The 19,691-nt window shown below is 35.5% G+C and overlaps 2 protein-coding genes across 7 annotated transcripts in view; one reads left to right on the top strand and one right to left on the bottom strand.

Moving 5' to 3' along the window:
• The window catches only part of LOC121969643, a 62,305-nt gene extending 58,253 nt beyond the window's left edge, over window positions 1-4,052 (top strand). For all 5 annotated transcript variants that reach the window (XM_042519844.1, XM_042519843.1, XM_042519845.1 and 2 more), the window contains one exon: window positions 2,405-4,052. In XM_042519844.1, the coding sequence (XP_042375778.1) occupies window positions 2,405-3,616 (1,212 nt within the window). In that variant the 3' untranslated portion in view covers window positions 3,617-4,052. The remainder of the gene's footprint in view (window positions 1-2,404) is intronic.
• A 620-nt stretch (window positions 4,053-4,672) lies between these two features.
• Window positions 4,673-18,032, bottom strand: LOC121969644 (calcineurin subunit B-like). 2 transcript variants are annotated; one of them, XM_042519849.1, is made up of 7 exons: window positions 17,761-18,032; window positions 17,559-17,683; window positions 17,371-17,467; window positions 17,162-17,271; window positions 10,336-10,410; window positions 5,192-5,263; window positions 4,673-4,997 (listed from the first exon to the last, which is right to left on the bottom strand). In XM_042519849.1, exons 1-6 carry the CDS (start codon window positions 17,828-17,830, stop codon window positions 5,213-5,215), a joined length of 528 nt encoding a protein of 175 aa, XP_042375783.1. In that variant the 5' UTR covers window positions 17,831-18,032; the 3' UTR covers window positions 4,673-4,997; window positions 5,192-5,212. The 2 variants fall into 2 exon arrangements, with proteins under 2 accessions (XP_042375783.1, XP_042375782.1); XM_042519848.1 differs by having other exon boundaries at window positions 4,673-5,263.
• Between the last annotated feature and the right edge of the window lie 1,659 nt (window positions 18,033-19,691).

Consider the following 19,691-nt stretch of genomic DNA (forward strand, 5'->3'; position numbering starts at 1 on the left):
ATCCCAATCGATTCAAAGTGTTTAATCGATCGGTCAATCGATTCGGAAAGCTTCTATTTCTCGCGAAACTCATCCCAATCGATTCGGAAAACTTCTAACGCCTCTCTTTTCTAGAATTCTCTATATAACTTTGCTTGGCTCTATCATAAACCTTTTCTAAGTCAATGAATATTATGTGTAAATTTTGTTTTTGCTCCCGATGCTTTTCAATTAGTTGATTGAGAAAATATGTAGCTTCTATTGTCAATCTTCCAAGCATAAATCTAAATTGATTTTCGGTCATCATAGTCTCCTTAATCTTTTTTCTATTACTCTTTCCTAAAATTTCATGGTATGACTCTTTAGTTTAATACCCCTATAATTTGCATATTTTGTACGTCTCTCTTGTTCTTCTTATATAAGGAAATTAGAGTACTTATCCTCAATTGATCAACATTTTTTTATTTTCAATATCATGTTAAATAATTTTGTAGTCATTCAATACATTGTTTCCCTATGTACTGCCATATCTTTATCGGAATATCATCGGGTCCAATAGTTTTTCCATTTTGCATCCCATTTAAAACTTGTTCTACTTTTGAATTTTGAATTTTTTTAATAAAAATTTAAATTTTTATACTCATTTGATCTGATAAGTTGGTCACCTAAACATTTTTTAAAAAATTGATGGAAATATATCTTCTATAGCTCTTTTATTTCTCTATCATTTACTAATATTTCATTACATTTATCTTTAATACATCTTATTTGGATAAAATCTCTTATCTTCCTCTCTTATACTTTAAATATTCTATAATATCTTTTTCCCCTTCTTTTATATCTAATTTTTAATATAATCGTTCAAAAGTTTCATTTTTTACTTCATTTACTGCTTTCTTAGCCTTTTTTTGGACTATTGTATATTTTTTAAAGTTTTTCTCATTCTTACAAATATATAATTTTTATTTGTTTTTTCTTCATTTTCTTCTATACTTTCTCATTCTACCAATAAGATTTTTTACTTGGTAGTGCATGCCCCTTTGACTGTGCTATTATTTTCAACTTTGATATCATTTTATCCCATGTTATATTAGAGTCACTTTCTATTTCACTTAATGATTATACTCTAACAGAAACTCTCTATTCACTTTCATTCGCCTCTGTATCATTTAGGATATAATTCTCTGCCTTGTATAATCCTTGCCTATGATTGTCCCAACACATTCTCCTTTATCCCTTCTCCTCACTTTTCTCTATTTCTTTTCCTCTCGGGCTGACAGGGCGATCTTAAAAGGGCTGACAATCAGCTTCATCTGTAACCACCCAAACCTCTTATTTTTTGATTTATTGTCAACATCTACTTCCTTATTACTGTATAATTATTTTGGAATAAGGATGACAATCTTACAAATTTCTTGCAATGTATCGGAATTGGATCAAGATGTGATGAGGTTTACACCCTTAGGTTTCAACAAAAAAACTGCTTTAAGATCCTTCTGACAAAAGTGATAGATCCCTTTTTGAATTAGCCCTCTTGTTGTTCCTTAAGTCCATGTGCATGGAATGCATGATCCTATGCATCCTCATCAACCTTTTCAATCTTATCTATTCTTGAGATCATCTCCAAAGTTCAAATCCAAACTGCTCAATGAAGCAGTAAAAAGTCCAGATTTCAAATTTGTTTATGATGATTAAATTATTTGGACTACTAGTATTTAAAAGGTTTGTCCATGTGAAGAATAATTTTTTAAAATTTCACTCAATTTTATTGGCAAAGCTATCTGGCTTTGGTATGCCAGGGCATATGCACGCATGAATGAATTAATTCTTGTGCATTGTCCAAGATAGCAATTTTTGGTATTTGGAGAAATTGTTTCCGCTGGAAGCCTGGAACATCATTTGCTATGATTCTTTTAAAATGAAAGAAAATTATGGTTGAAGTGTAACTTTAAGTTCTTATAAAAGGACAGTCCGGTGCATGAGGTTTTTGTCAATGCGGATCCCGGTAGAGGGTTTATTGGACGCAGTCTTATCCTGTTTTGTAAGAAGTTTCTAAGACTCGAATCCTATGACCTCCACAGCAACAATTTTATTATTGTGCCAAGGCTCCCCTTCTAGCTACGTTTTTATGATGAAAGAAAACTGAAATGTAACTTTAAGGACCAACGGGGAAAGGCACTGGATGACTCCTGTCCTATGTTTACACTAATTTGGAATTCTTATTAGGTTCTCATGAATTGCACAAATTAGATGCTGTTTTTTTCCTTCACTTTTTTATGAAAATCGTTCCTTTATTGGCTTTTTGCTCTAGGCAATGGATCAATGTTCATTTTGTTTAAAGTTTTTTTTGTTTCTCTTGCTGCTGCTGTTATAGTCAACTATAAAAAAAACTGATGCTAACTATCTAATGGTCACGTGTGGACAGGACAACAAGATACAATCGATAGAGAGTACCGCTCGAGAACCTACATGTGATGGTGATCATAGGAATCAGCACACCCCAGATGAAATTATCCGTTTTAAAGATAACTCCACTGATGAACATTTGTTGGATCAAATTACTTCACTGAAAAGTGATATGGAGACTAGTCCTATTGTTGTTGGTCAAGAAGTGGATGAGGCATTACAGACAGAAGACCATTATTCACCTCTTTGCCTTTCAGTTGATAACCAGAATCCTAGTAACACTATCATGGAAGTAGCAGGGAGTTCTCAAACATCTGCTAAAAACATGTGGCAATCAGCAAGTATTTCTAATTCCTATTACAGTACTACCGAAAATGGTGGATATACATCGATTGGGCAACTGTCCCTTGGCCATCCCCAGCTTAGCATAGAACATCCGACCAATATAATCGGTCTAGGGAGAGAGATAATAGAAGCCGAGCATGGAGAGTTGATGCCAACAACCTTCAATGCGGATCAACGGGCTTCCCTATTTAGCTCATACAATCAGAGTGAGATGCTTTCAGCGTTTCCCAAGAAACCACGAATAATATCTTATCCACAGCAACACATCAATGGTATAAAGGAACCCGTATCACAATTCTTGATGACCCATGATGGTTTGCCTGAATCCAGTATGGTTTCCACTCAGTTGCAGGGAGCACAACAGTTAGAGCAGAGGGGGCCAGGAGAACAAGACGCATATATGCACCACATTACGTCCAAAAGCCTATATTCCGATAGTTGCCCAGACCAAGCATTTACATCAGTTGAGCAGCTGAATTTTCCTTCAATTCAATCTTCCATGGATACCGGCACCCTAGGGTTAAATTGGTTTCGTGATGATGGTCAAACATACAATAATTGGTCCAACATTGATCCATCGGGCGGTGGCCAATGCCTGGCTGATGCTAGTAATACTGAAGGGAGCCTTTATAATGTTTTGTCCAGCAAGTTTCCAACATGCCCATCATACAGCAATAGTAGCTCAGAACAATATCTCCAGCCTAGAAACTTTGGGGCCAACTCTAATGCTCAAAATATTTATGGCTACGTGCAGCATCAACCTGTCAATCCAAGCAGCCATCAAGCAGTCGCTGTCAATAATCTCTCATGGATGAACTACGCACAACAAAATTCCAGCCTTCACAATCCTTTGGGCAGACCATTGCAGAGGTCTTGGAATAAATAGCAATCAATTGAATCCACTTTCAAGTTTTCCTGGCGTGTGCAGGCTGAATCCTTATAGATTCTCGCTGTCTCTCCCTCTCTCTTACTAGTGAAGAATCAATTTCATGTGGATAATGTGACATGATGGCTTCACACTTCCTAGTCTGGTGCTTGGGGATGGTTGATATATACGAAAAAAATGTCTTGTTTTTATTTTAAGTTATTCCAACATACTGTAGGAAATAGGGAAAATATGTTTTTTTGGCACAACCAAGTTTTGATTACTTGAATGGTCTTTATTAATCTTCTTAACGTCACTACTCAGATACAGCATAGCTAGTATTATGTTATTCAACTTTATGTGCGCTATGGACGTTATTGTAAATACATAGAAGATACCAAGATTATACTCATGAAAATGGTTATATAAAAAAGGATTTGAAATTATTGAAGCACAATGGATCATAAGTAGAAACTTTCAGAATTGCAATGGTCTCTATTTTTTTTCACCAAGTTTAAAATCTTTATGTTCATCTTTTATTCCTAAAGACTCTTTCTGGATCATCTTTTATTCATCTTTAAAATTTTTTTATCTAAATTTTAATTTTTCTCATTTTAAAAATTAATTTTAGCGTATTAACTGTTACATAAATCTTGTATCCCTGAAATATTTAAAAAATTAAAATAATAAATTTGTTTTTAAAAATGAAGGGCAATATTTTAACAATTAACTTAATTTGTTGAAATAACACAGACACCACATTGGGTAAATTAGGTTTGCATTTAGATCATTTTATATACCCAATTCAATTGACTGTTTATAGTAGTTTAATTGGATAAAAAAAAGTTTTAACAGAAAGCACGTAGCTTAGTTATCGCAATCTACATCCTTTGTTGATTTTTTAATTCTTTAATTTTAAGTTCAATCCCATAGGTATGTGAAATATTCAAAAGTAAATCAACAAACATAAAGAAAATTTTCCCACCTCAAAAAAATGTTCTCAAATCATTCTCAATAATAATCAGAGAAAAACAATAATAAATCACATATCTCAAAGTACCTAGTAAACTTTAATACTTCGCAGAACTATAAATTAATCTTATTATGACAAATAAGAAAACAATAGTGGGTGGATCTACCATTTCACCTTTGTAAATTGTGGTTCTGCTTCAAGATGCCATAACAAATACTGCCCAATAAGGTATCCAAAAAGGAGGGCAAACAATAACAAATCATAATCAATTCAGTGTGGAGAAGTGTCAATTGTGTTGTACTTGATCATAAGGAGAGTCATCAACAAGCCCTCCTACTTAATTCTGGTCGGCTCCTCAATTGCAGTTGACTCCCTTCTATGCCCCATTTTGTTGCTCATAGGGAAGGTTACCACTGCTGCAAAGGGTCCCTAATAATAATACCCATGAGGGTAATTGCACCAAAGCACTTTTTCAAAAGATGCTTTTACAATAGAACATTGAACATGAGCACCACTAGGCCAAGTCCAACCATGGAAAAGAATATATATATATATATATATATATATATATAGCATAATTACATTTTATTGCAGCAATTATGTAACGTGTATAATGAGCCAACCTATTGCCCCCGCTATACGACTTAATCGACAGGTACTTCAACCTCCATTTTCAAACCTGCTTTGGAGAGAACCTGGAACAAATATAACAAGGTTAGGAAACCAAAACAATAACGAACTGATTAAATTATAGGCTTAAAGCTACAGCTCTTTAACTCTATAGATATATCCAGAAGCAAAAGGATAGACAGAGGTCCTATAGAATGAGATTTGTGAAACTAATTGTGTGTTGAATTTGAAGAAATTCTGAAAAAAAATATAACCAAAGTGATTATGTCCTTTACTTTTTATAGCTAAAGCAATTATAAACATCTATTAATCATTTAATCTGTTATCCAAACTAGTTAATAATAAGGGCACGTGTCAGGTCCACATCAGGTAAGACCGACTAATACAACAGGATTGATTTACAAAGGTTAGAGCACTGAAATAAATAATTCACTATCATATATGACATGATTATGAAATAGAGTTACATGGACATGCAACAAAAATAGATTTACGGGCAGTTGAGAATTTTGAACAAGCTAACTATTATAATTGATATATTACATAAACATTTAGATGTAATTGTTACAATTCTTTATACTTCAAATTTTCTATGTTTAGCAATTAACTCAAGATATTTTTTGTTGAATGAACTGAATTCAAGACTCTAAGCACTGAGATAATTGCCATGAATTTGGGAGGTTATACAGTACTGCACAAAAAGTAAACAGAATTGTTGATTCATAATCTACTAGTTCAGGAACACACCTTTAAAAGGATAATTGACCAAGATTGAACATTTCGATCTGATGTCGGTTTCTGTGATTGGCTGGATCAAAACCATTTTGATTTCTACTAACAAGTATCATCCGGGTTGGTACTAGCCGATATCATCATGGGCCTATTCTCCTTAACAAATGGCTGCTTCTAGGAGATTGCATTGACAGCCCTAGTGCAACGAATTGTCAAACTGATTTTGTGTTACTCATTTTGATGAGAACTAGTGGTTGCATGAGGCAAGTGTCTTGTGATATCATTTTGTTCATTCCAACTCTTATTCTTGAACTCCTAGTCTACCCTCTGGAATCTGGATACCGTGTCGAACATTGATACTCAAATATTAATACTTCTAGAGTTGACACAACACACCCCTATTGATCAATTGTAACAAAATTTGGATATAATTATCTCAGATACTTAGCACAACCATGCTGGATAGTCTTCCTAAGTCCTCATAAAATTACAAATAGGCCCCTACTATTACATGGTATTTACATTTAGGTACTAGGTCTATATTATTTACCATACTGAATTAACTAACCATAAATTAATAAACTATTGAGCTTAGTCCACTAAGTAGAACAAAAATCATCGCTATTAATTGTAGACAATACTGTGATAATCATAAAGGCTCAGCCTTCCGGTCATAAATGTAAAGGCTCAATTGAAAATTGGATCTCCGGAATGAAGGTTGATACCTCAATGGTTTAATTTAAAAGAGCAACCAAGTACCTCAATTATTTTGGATCGGTTGAAACATGAATACACAAATGTAGCTAAAAAATATGGAATTGAACTTCTATTTTGATGTATTATTTAGATATACATGTATGTAGATAAATGCATATTGATCTAGATATGGACTTCCTATTTTTACAATATAACTCTTTATGAAAATCATGCAGATGATGATAAATACTATACAATACTAGATAAAAGAATATATAATTATTTCTACCAATGAAGGATTTATGAGTAACAATGAACCCAGATAAATTTGGTGTATCTTATTTACATACCATATTGTCTTAATGGATGAGAGTTATATAGATTAAATCTGAAACTTGAATTTTTGAGTAAGCCTTTATCAACTAAGGGCCTGTTTACTCAGATGGAGAAAAAAATGGAGGTATCAATTATTATGGATGGATGGATGGATGGATGGATACTGTTTAAGTTATCCTTATGTTTGTTTATTCCAATTGATGAAAAAATAAAATGATGAATGACTTATATGTTTAGCCTCTACAACTCGTCTAGCAAAGCTCGATCCATTCAGCTTGTTTTGTGCATCCAACTTACACGATCTGCCCAACCCACCTAATTTGCCCCAAGTGATCCAATTACTTGACCCGATTGAACTGCCCAACCCGACCAGCTTATCCAACCTGTACAGAAGCTAGTACAATTCATTGATTGGTCTGTTCAATCAATCCAACTAGCTTGTTCAGTCACATAATCAGACTTGTCATTTTATTTGCATAGCTTGGTGTGACCTACCCGTCCAGCCAACCTAACTCAAACAGATGGTCTGGAGAGTACCTGAACAACCCATCTAGCTTGCCTAACAAATCAACTTATCTAGCTTACCTAGCCAATGAAACCAACCAACCTATCCAATCAACACAACCAACTAAAGTTGGTGGCCACGAGTTTAACACTGGAGCTTCATTATAAGATCCAATGCTTATGAGTGTGATGCTCAATAGACCAACTAAGGTCATAAGTATTATTTTCTAATGGAGTCACGAGTGGGTATTGATCCGGTGATAACCCAGGAGGCCCCACCTCCAAGGAAGTTCAACGCTTGGGTGGTCGTCAAAGTCAAGAGGTGGTCAACTAAGAGACTAGCAGAGCCGAAGTCCCTACAATCCGATCGGCCAAAAGAGTTCGGAGAAGGTGGGCCAAGCCTGCAACCCGATTGGCCAGAATAGTTCATGGAAGGTGGACCAAGCCTACAACCCGATAGACTGGACGAGTTCAAAGAGGGTTGGCTGAGCCTACAACGCACCGAGACCGGGGCACTCATGCCGATCGGTTTGGATATACTCGTATGAGGTCAAAGAGTTGGCCGGCCGGATCGATCGATGGAAGTCCAATCAGACTAACAGTCGACAAATAAGATGGGGGATACGTGCCAGCATCCTTTTGGGAGTCGATGCCGCCGGCTGACGGCGCGGATGGACAGAAGATCGTACGGAAGAAGATTCCGCCGCCTTGGCAGAGATGCGTTCGCCCCGTTATGGTAAGATGTCAGGGATCCTTTCTCGATGTTAGCTTTTGGGGAAAGTTTGGGGATGCGCATCCGCCCGGGAAGCGTGTAGTCAACCCGTCGAAGCTCTATATAAGGAGAGAAGCAGCCATCCGCGGAGGTACGCGCATACGCCCTCTGGAACCACCATTTGCTTCTTCTTTACTGCCTCTGTTTTCTTCCCTTGCCGGTGTGTGACTTGAGCGTCGGAGGGCCGTCGCCGGGAACCCCTTCCCGGCTTGGCACTAACGACTTGTGGTTGCAGGAGCGAGGGAGCATCAGTGCAGATGAAAAGCCACCTCAGCGTTGTTCCCCGGTAGCCATTTACTCAGCTTCAGGGCAGGATCAGATATCTTTTATAAAGAGGTAAGCATCTTTTGCTAAGGATAAGAAATTTTGTTTCCATCAAGTTGATCAGGATCAAAATGGTAGATTAAAGGGCATCTCTCATCAATTGGTTGTTCATCTTTCCTAGATAACTTTTTGGGAGAACAATAGGCACAATTTCTATTCTAAATATCTTTTCCAATTTTCTATAAAAGTAAATAAGACCTAAATGTTGTTTTAATTTAAGTAGAACAAAACTTAAAAAATATACAATGTAGATTCAATAATAAGAAAGAATCAAGTGAATAACTGATGGGTATGAAATTCCTATAAGAGTTATTAATCTTTTAATAGAATAAAGATTGGTGGTTAAAATGAAAAGAAGTTTCTAGTGTCTTGTGTGTTGGGGTTGCAAGGTTGCAAACATAGTCCCACATTGAAAGATCATGGGTTTATAAGAGAAAAGATATTTCCATTGGCATGAGGTCTTTTGGGGAGAGCCTAAGAGCAAAGCCATGAGGGCCTAGACCCAAAGTGGACAATATCATACCATTATGAAGATATCTAAATTCTTTTCGATCCTACAATTGGTATCAGAGCCCGGATTGCCAGAAGATTTAACCGCCGACTGTGCACAAGAGCTCTGGTCTGATTGAGCCATGTGGGTACAATATTGACCTCGAACAAAGAAAGTGAGGGCTCGTATGTTCGGATCAAGAGGACCAGACACCAGGCAAGAAGTCCTAGTTGCGGCTAGGCAAGGAAGTCCTAGTAGGTCGAGTGGACCGAGGGGCAGGAAGACCTGGTGGGTCGAGGATCGGACATGGGAAGCCTGTGGTCCTTTGTTTGAGGGGAGGGATTGATGGGGTTGCAAGGTTGCAAACATAGTCCCACATTGAAAACACATGGGAAAGATCATGGGTTTATAAGAGAAAAGATATCTCCATTGGCATGGGGCCTTTTGGGGAGAGCCCAAGAGCAAGCCATGAGGGCTTAGACCCAAAGTGGACAATATCATACCATTGTGGAGATATCTAAATTCTTTTCGATCCTACATTGTGTGATTATCATACACCACTTGATTTAAAATGAATGAACAAGAAACTGCGATGAAAATTCTACATATTTTAGATCTATTATTTAGTAAGGAGATATTAAAAACACAATTTTATTAGATTATACAATCAAGAGAAAATAAGTTGAGATAATATAATCATATTTCGTAAATATAATTAGATAAGTTGAATCAATTGAAAATCGTGTGAGGGGTAGAGCAACTAAACTCAAGTTACTGTAATTAGAAATAATTTAAGAGATGTGAATATTGTCAGAAATATGGCCTTCCACAAAGTTAAGATTCATCTAGATTACTCCAAGGAATTTGGACTGATTAACACACCTTGATAATGATTAGTAGAGAATAGGAAATAACTCAATGCCTCAACCAAAATGGTCTAGTCAAGCTAAAAAAAGCAACCTCATCAACCTTTAAAGAACATAATGATCAATCTGATGCACTATGAACCTAGAATGTATATCTCTTCAAAATATTAGAATTATGAATGTGAAGAATAGAAAGAGCATCATAATCTGTAGTCAATATGTACGGCAGTTTAATGTCAATATGATGGCTTAATGTCGAAGACAATCTGTAGTCAATATATACAGGCAACTTAATGTCAATATGATGGCTTAATGTCAAAGACAATCTTTCAGTCATGGGTAAAAGAACACACAAATCAAGAAATATTTCAGTTGTTACTAAACATAGAAGCCAATGGCTAAAAACGAGATTAGTACCTTCATGAAGTCCTCCAAATAAAGTGATGATTCTCTTGAATATCCTGCCTCCTCCAAAACCTGACCTAAAACTTTCTGCAAAAAGGTAAATAGGAATACCAGGAGTTAGATGGTTCTCGAGGCGTTCTCTATTCTCCAAATATGCATGTAAATCCACGTGTATCACAAAATCATATATGACATATCAATACAAGGTTTAACTGCTCCTTGGCATATGACAATAAGGTGTATTAGGTTTTCTATTCATAGTTAGCACCCCTTGTGTTTTAAACATAATACCAAATTTAAATGCCATACTTTGCAATCTAAAAAACATATAAATAGATGCAAATCTACTTTCATTAAAGAATAACTCAGATAAAGGGGAGGAATTAAACAAATAATGATATTATTGTACAACCACAATAAAGCCTGAATAATATGACAACAAATATCACGAATGTTTACCCTATGGGTTTGGTTCCATTTCATGATACAATGTGACTATCTTTGAATTTTTCCTTGGTGATTTGATCTCCAAGATTGTAGATAAAATTCAACCTTTCCAGGTGATCTTATGTTGTGAAAAGATATTTAAACTCTGGTAATGGCTCTCAATTGTGGCAAATGCCATACCCCTTAATTGATGTTGACAACAAGCAACTGAATAAAAATATAGTAGCATAGTGATAAAAATGCCTGATCGAATAACTATGCTATTGTGTTTGGCTACTACTAGGAACTACAAGGAGATCTAGCCAAATCTATTTATATTGTTTATAACAGTGATCATCATTATATTGTAAAGAATCTTAAATAAAAAGCAGTACTTTGGGCAAACACAAATATCAAGATGTAATCCCTGCATACAGTATCCACTAGATCTTGTCCAACAAGCAAACTAACTTCGCACAAAATTTCTCCAGTTTACTCAATATCAATCAAATAATAATGACACTATCTAAATTAAAAACTAGTCTTCCTCCATCTCTCTTGACACAACTGATTGTGAATCACAACAAGCAGTTTGACATCAAGATCAGTGAACTTCCCCTATCAACTTGACATGGATGAGGATTGATAGGAGCACATGAACCCAAACAGATAATTCGAATAAGAAGCTTTTCATGCTCTCAAATTGATATAACGTAGGACTATATTATGTTTCTTAAAATAAATGTATATAAGTAATCTGACATTTGAAATGTATGCTATAATGATATTATGTTATCCAAATCTCATATTAACTTGAAGTGACACTTGCTAAAGAATGTAGCATGAGACTTGAACCATGAATTCCCAAAGGTTAGCATGAAGATTTTAAAAAAAAAAGACAAAAAAAAAGGTTAAAGGCAAATGTTTCAGAAATATTTGAGGTGATAGCTTCTGGACCTTTTGACTGTGTTGGAATTGTGATTTTGCTCACAATTTTTGGCAGTTTTAATCACTCTGCCCAAAACAGGGATCTTATCTCTTCAAATCTCCTCAGTCTATTACACATATAAACTGGTATCAGATGTTTGAGATGCATTCGGTGTGGAACAACAAAAGCATATCAAGATGAGTTCAGAGTTTCCAGTATTCTCTGACTATTTTGATATATTGAAATGTATTGATTCTGTCCAAAAGCAGAGAAGACGGTAGGCTGAGAACGTGGCTCTGCAGTTAACTTGATGGAGACTCCTCGCTGTCCTAACAAACTAGGAGTGTTAGTGTCGGGCTAGGAAGGAGTTCCCAGCGTTGGCCCTCCGACACTCAAGTTAGTCCTCGGCTCAGTGAAGAACAACAATAGGAATAGTAGCTAGAGCGTGTATAACAACAAGATATCACATACCTCCGCAATGGAAACCCCCTTTTATAGTGTGAGCATTTGTGCACACATCTCAAAGCATATGCACGTTTTCCAAAGCATCCTAGGAGAAGACAAGTCAAAAAGTATCCCTAACACCTTTCCTTAAGCAAGTACACAAATCTCTGATGTAACAGGCTAGAAACTTCTAAAGTACGATTTGCCTGCTAGACATGCTCTGTTGTCAGTGATACAAACTTCCAAAAGGTACGATGAGATATACAGGTGGGTCCCACTGTAGGCCGATTGGAGGCCGCTCGACAAAGCTATTTTCCTTCACTCGACCTTCCTGTTGTCGGAGGGCTGCCTTTTGTCAGACCAGGCATGTCGTCCGATTGGCAGGGACGGTGGTCTGGGAGATTTATTGTTTGTCTCTTAACCCTAGTCACAAGTTTTCAGAGGATGGTCGTCCGGACGATCACGCTTGACCAGCATTGGAGGCCCGTTCGGCCAACTAAGCCTAATCTATGGGCCTATACTTTGGACTATTTTGACTTGGACCTCCACGTCAGCCACTCTTCCCTGCTTTGACCCATCTTTGGTGGGTCCTTCTTCATCACCGTATCATGTATGCTTTTGTCTAGCAAGATTAATTTTTCTATCAAACACATTGAATGAGATAAAAGTGAAATTCCTCATAATGTGTATCCCAAAATCCAATTTTCCTGCTTGAATTTAATAGCATAGCTCTGTTTTTCAATTACACAAATCGGAAAAAAAAAAGTTTCAGGATTAGTAATGCGATCAAATTGATTGATAAGCCTGATTTTATCAAATTGATTTACCCTGACATTGCCAGATCCCTGATCCAAGTAAATTTAGGTTGGAAAACAACTATTTGATAGCATCCATCATGTTATGTGTAACAATGTTGTAATTATCAATAGTCTAATGTGTCATTAGGATTCAAATGAAAACGTGAGGTTAGAATGTAACATTAGGTTTACATCAGAAAACTTAAAATGGTCCAACTAGACCAACCATGCTTTAGAACCGACGGTTAGAGGGTTCAGAACCATCGGTTCAACGGTTCTTAACAGGTCGACCCTTAGTCTTAACCGCCCAAGATGATTATAGTTCACAGTTCAGAACCGCTGTTTGCCACAGTTGAAGATTATTAAATTAAAAAATTTAAAATTTATTTTAAAAAAATGGCTTGTACTTATTTAAGTTGCCTATGTATCCCTTTAAGGTACCGGGAAATCAAAGCCCCATGTAGTTCTTTTATATTTTTACCCTTTTAAATTAGGAAGTGACATTGTTACTCACTTTCATTTTCCGTTCCCATTGTATTTGTTCCTTCGGTATCAAAATCTTTGACTTTGTCATCTAAAAGTTGCATTCCTTAGATTCTATTTTCGGCTCTGGTCCAATCATCGAGTAATGCTTGGGCTTCCAATGAGTCAGGAGACAAAGTCAATCATCATTTTTCTAATATGTTGTTGCAGACACTGAACGTCTACTATATAGCAACAACAAGCTAAAATTTCTTTTGGAATCACGGAGAGAACGGAAAAGCTTTGAGCCATCTGTGACCACCACTTTAGGATATTGAAATTTTCGTTATCTGTTTCATTAAAATCAAAAGAAGTCGTAAAATAATTCTCAAGTTCACGTGAAACTTGAGGATTCTCATGGACGTTTCGTCCATTCTTTTAATAAAAATTGTGTTTTTGTAAGTTTAAATTACTACTAGTAGTTTGATATGTTTCAGAAATATTAGTTTGTATGTTTTATATAATATTGATAATAAATATCATATAAATAAATTCTAACATTATATATAATATTAACTGGATCAAGAGAAGAAGAATCTTTAAATGGAATTAAAGCATCATAATACAAAGTTAACATTTCTTGTAAAACTTCTAATTTAAATCTAAGATCTAAAGCAAATGCAATTAAATACATTTCATGAATTAAACACAAATTTTTCCATTTAGTTTTCATAGCTATATGCAAGAAGATAAAGATTCATTATTAATATATTCTTTTAAAACTAATATTATACTAGAAATATTCTCTAAAACTATAGTATTTTGTGTAAAAAATAAATATAATAATTCTTTATATCGAAATGAATCTTATAATAATTGATATGTTGAATTCCAACGTGTTGGTACATCACGTAGAAATTTTTTAAATCTCATTTCATTAGTTTTACAAAACTTACCCTATTGTTTCATTATACATGGATGCGACCATAAATAAGAAATTGTAGTTCTAATTGGTTCAATATGATTTTCTAAAATTTTTAATCCATCTTGAACACATAAATTGAAAACATGACATACACAACGAATATGAAAAAATAAACCACCAATAACAGGTTGACAAACAAATTTTAGTTCTATACAAGCGGCATTAGAACTAACATTATGTAATAATATTAAAAATATTGTATGAGTTAATCCATATTCTACTAAAATTAAACATAATAATTGTGCAATGTTATGTGTAGTATGCGATACATCAAAAACTCTATAAGTTAACAATCTTTTTTTTTTGGAGGTTCTAAGAGTTTTCGATCCAATGACAAGTCATACTCATATACGAATGTGTTTGCCAATAATCACTCCAAATATCGGAACATAAAGAAACTTTATTATTTAATTTACTAAATTTATAACTTAAATTATTTTTTCCTTGTTTTACTAATTTTTTAATTGTATGAGTAAGTGTAATCCTAGGAACACATTTAGCAGAGATTCTTTATAAAAATCTTCAATTGTGCATTTAGATTCAAAACTAAAAGAAAGATATTTTACGAAAATAAATTTAATTAATGATTCTCTTAATTTATTATTAGAATATAAAAATAAACTGAAATAAGTACTACCGCTAGTTGAAGAAAATCTAAATAATTGTGTTTGAGAACGGTCAAGTCCATATTCTATCGGGTGCTTCGTTTCTATATATCATTTCAACAACCCATAGCCGGCGCCGACTTGGAATTTATAGGAAGCATTGCAGTGCTTACTTTTTGCACGTAATTCTCCCGATGTAAAAGTGACATTCTCAAAATGTTTAGTGAAAATAGAAGATTTTAGAGGAAGGATTTCCCGAACCTTAGAAGTAATTGCATCAGTACTTCCTTGTATTTCGGGTGTCAGAAGACACTTAGTCTCATCATCAGTGGATTGAATGTTGGGGTTATCGTGTAAATTCACTATTTCCTTTCCCTTCCGAGATCGAGATGATGAACCTCCACGGTCTCCTCCATTGTAGTTGAAAGTTAGAAATGAAAGTGTATAGAAATGGAGACTTAGAGTTGAAAATGTGTAGAGAATGCAAAATTGAGAATGAGAATAAAGAAGATGTGTGTGGAAATGATGAAATGAACTATCTATTTATAGAGTTTGGATAGTAACGTAACGGACATTAAATCATAGTCATTGATAAAAAAAGGTCAAATGATCTTAATCGTTAAAAAAAATATCCAAAAAATATTATCCCCACCCCACCCCCAACAGCTAGGAACCGCTGACTAGTAACTGGTGGTTCCAACAGCTGCACATTAAAAAAAAAAAAGAACTGTAACCAGTGGGCCGAATCGGCGGTCCGCTGATTTTTGGGGGAATGGAACGTACCTGTCGGGCCGGTTACGGTTCAGCCCGGCAATTTGGTCAACAGGCAACCAACCCAGACTGAGTCAGATCTAGTCCAAGGTCAAGTCTAGGTCCAATTTATAGGAGCCATAACAACTTATAAATGCAAGACTAAACCATTACAAATATGAAAAGAATAGCAGACATCTAGGTCCAACTTATAGGAGCCATAACAACTTACAAATGCAAGACCGTGGTTCCTTAAAAAAATCTCAACTGTATTAGATTTGAAACATTTTGCTTATGTATGCGCTATTCTTCTTTTCTTCTTAAAATATAATAAATCATAATCAGATCTCTATTCTATATATCAGAAAGATGAAAGTGACTAAAGAAAGCTTTCCCTTTTCCCCTTATAACTAATTAATATAATTGATGCTCCCATATTCAATTACCTCAAGCAACAGTTAAGCATCCTATTTATTGTAATTAGTCTATATTTGGATCTGGCATTGCTTTACCCTCGAGATAAAAACAAGACCGATCAGTTATTTCAAATGACCAAACATTAGCCGTCACAAGAAGTTAGGTTTTCTTTTGTCCTGTTCATTTTCAGTTGTCAATCATTCTTATATGAATTTGTCCCCTTTCTTTTATTTGATTATGAATTTAAAAGTTGCTTATTGTTCCATAAGAATTATGGATCGACGAAATTGTTATTCCTAGGATTCAAGAGGCATAGTTGCACCAGAATCAGGATTTAGAAATTATGTAGCTTACATTGGATGAAAATTTGAAAATAAAAGAAATACAACCTGTGAGATATTTGCCTCACAAGGCAGCCTATATGCATTATGGATGGTGAGAAAGATCAGGCATTCTTAGGTGAACAGATAAAAGTATTCTTTATAGAGGATGGTAATGATGGGCCCAATAGGTTCACAAGGAAGTGCAAAGATGCTATCTTTTTACAAGGTGAATCAATTAGGAGTTGGGCACTGAGATTCCACTCGCATCAAGCAATGGAGTATGCAACTCCTTTTCAAGATGCAGATATTGGCAGCGATCTACCATGTTGAAGCTGGAACTCTACATCATCTAATCATAAATTGGCAATGACTAATTATGATAGAGGAGCACAAACGCGAGCAACATCCAGCAAGTTGTCGAAGGAATTTTAACTAATTCATTAGTAAATATTCCAAATCTTATAAAAATCCTGTTAATAGACATGCTTACTTGTTCTCATAGCTTGGACTTATTATGTGGAGGTTGCAAAGAGCTACTAAGCATATTTGCAATTCACTGAATGAATTAGTAACAGCAATAGAAACTCGAAAAAATACAAATGGATTAGCTAGTATGCCAGGAAAACCAACATGATATCATAACAGCAAAGAAAAGCAGATAACAAGATGGGGAAGCGTAGACTAGGATTTTTGGGTTTAACCTCTCTCTGTTCCTCTGACATGAATGAACCCGTCAAGTCGCGAAGCACCTCCAGCAAGTCCTTGAAAGTGACTCTCCCTTTACCATCGACATCATACACTTTAAAAATGACTACAAAACAACAAAACCCAACAAGAAGAAACCCTTCAAGTGAGAAAAATCAAATAACCAAAAGATCCCAGAACGAGATGGATTGGACGAACTACTCACGTTCGACCTTCTGTTGGGGGGTGGCTTGCGGGCTAAACGCTGACAAGAAGGCAACAAAGTCCTTGAAGTTCAACCCATCAACCATCTTAAGCAGCCTCTGCAGAAGAAAAACGAAGGGGAAAACGTAAAATTGCGATAATCAACTGCGGTTGAATCCAAAGAGTAAGAAAACAATGAAAGTGGCGAACTTGGGAGAGGGGATTGAGGGAGAACTCGGGAATGGAGAGGAACTCGTCCGAAGAGATGAAGCCCTTCGCAGTGCGATCGAGCTGGCAGAAGCGATTGTAGAGGGCGACAATCTCCTGCTGCGAAACTAAAATCAGGAAGGAAAAAATTAATAAAGAAGAACTGCAGCCAATGATCGGGAAGAGTGATGAGCGAAGACGGTACAGAGATAGTTGCAGTGTTCTTGGACTTCCTCGATGTCGTATTGCGTGAGCATGGAAGAAGCGTTCCCCATGGCGAACGAGTCCCCTTTCTTCAACTCTTGCTCCTTCGCTCCCAGCGCGAGGTTCAAATTTAAGAAATGGGGATCGATCGATGAAGGTGGATGAATCGAGGGAAATGGCGTGTGGACGAAGTCGCCGTTCGGAGATCACGAAGAAGAGCGATCGAGACGAGAGAGAGAGACCTAGTTGTCTGTTTCATCTCATTTGCGGTAGACGTGGAATTGCGTGATATGATATATACCATTTGAACTAATAAAATATATATTTATATATAAATAAATATTACATATTATTTAAAAGATATTCTGATGCAGTATGAAATTATAATTTTATATAAAAGTTATTAATATTTTAAATACTATTGATCTTTAAAAATATTCTAAAAATAAATAAATTTCGTTTGTAAAGGATTATCATTTCTCAAATGAAGAGGAAGAACGACGGGCAAGGGCGTAGCCAAGGCTGGGCTTTGCTGGGCTCTAGCCCAGTGCAGCCTAGCAATACCCAGTAATTTTAGGCCTCATTCAATAAGCAGCTCAATAATTTTAGGTCTCAATCTTACTATGTTGGGCTGGGTTTTACTGGGCTTAGCATTTTTAGCCCAGGATAATTATTCAACCTGGCTGAGTTTTACTGGGCTCAACATTTTTAGCCCAGGATAATTATTCATCCTGGCTACGCCATTGACGACGGGGCAAAGGATTAAACTAATTTTTTGTAATACTAAAAGGTAGTATTCTATATGATATTTTTTTTATAAGTATAGTAATTTTATGGACAATATTGCGTTAGTCGAAGATAAAGGAGGTGACACATAATTGATAAAGTGAAATCGTTATCCGGCAGTTGCTTTAGAGTAATAAAAGGGAGATGAATTACGTAGGATTTTATTCAATAATAACAGAATTAGTAAAATATTTGGTGTTGGAAATCAATCTTAAATCTATTGATAATAATATTCTTGTATAAGTCAACTATATCAATCTGTGCGAGCATGAGTAGCGCATGATATAAGTGATGACAATATAGGTTAATTTTTATTTATCCTATTGAATCTAGTGGCATAATAAACAAATTATATTCATCTACAGATGTTGATAAAGTTTATTTTGCAATCAATGATTGATTATATATATTTTAAAATCTGTTCATTTATTAATATTTTGTTCTTACAAACATAGGTATGGTATGACTTTTGAATTGATCATGTTTATTGATGTTAAAGTATTTTCGGTATATTAAAATGTTTAGTATATCAACATTTTGATACTATCGGTATACAATTTATATTATATCAAAATTTCGATATACTGAAGTTTTTGTTGGTTCCCTAGCGGCCGACTAGAGGGGGTGAATAGTCCTGAAAAATATAAAAGTAAATTTTTCTGAACTTATAGCTTAATTAAACCAAACACTTGTATAAAAAGAAATAAGAAGTAAATTAACTAAAGACAGAGACACTGAAAGAGTTACTTGATTTGTAATCAGAGGATTACTAATCCAAGACAATTAAAGTTCACTAAAAAAATCCTTAGGACGGAGTTGTCTCTTATAATGTTGACAGCTCACAAATAAGTAGTAGAACAAAAAAAAAAAGAATCGTTTCCAAGTGTTATTGTAAACTACTAAGATCAAGACTATATTTATAGCCCTGCTCCGGACACCTAGAAGGGTTTCGGGCGCCTGAGTGTGGATAGAATTTTATCCATGTCGCAATGGATCGCGACATGTGGCTTATTGATAAACTTTCTAGTCCAGACACTTGGACCGGTTCCAGGGGCCTAGATCGAGCTGAACCAGCCTGCGACCAGGCTTCACACTCAGGGGCACCTTGGCTACCTCGGGTGATCCGAGCGCCCGGAATAGCTTTGG

Source organism: Zingiber officinale, chromosome 4A (genome assembly GCF_018446385.1).
Source record: "Zingiber officinale cultivar Zhangliang chromosome 4A, Zo_v1.1, whole genome shotgun sequence".
Classification (NCBI taxonomy): Eukaryota; Viridiplantae; Streptophyta; class Magnoliopsida; order Zingiberales; family Zingiberaceae; genus Zingiber; species Zingiber officinale.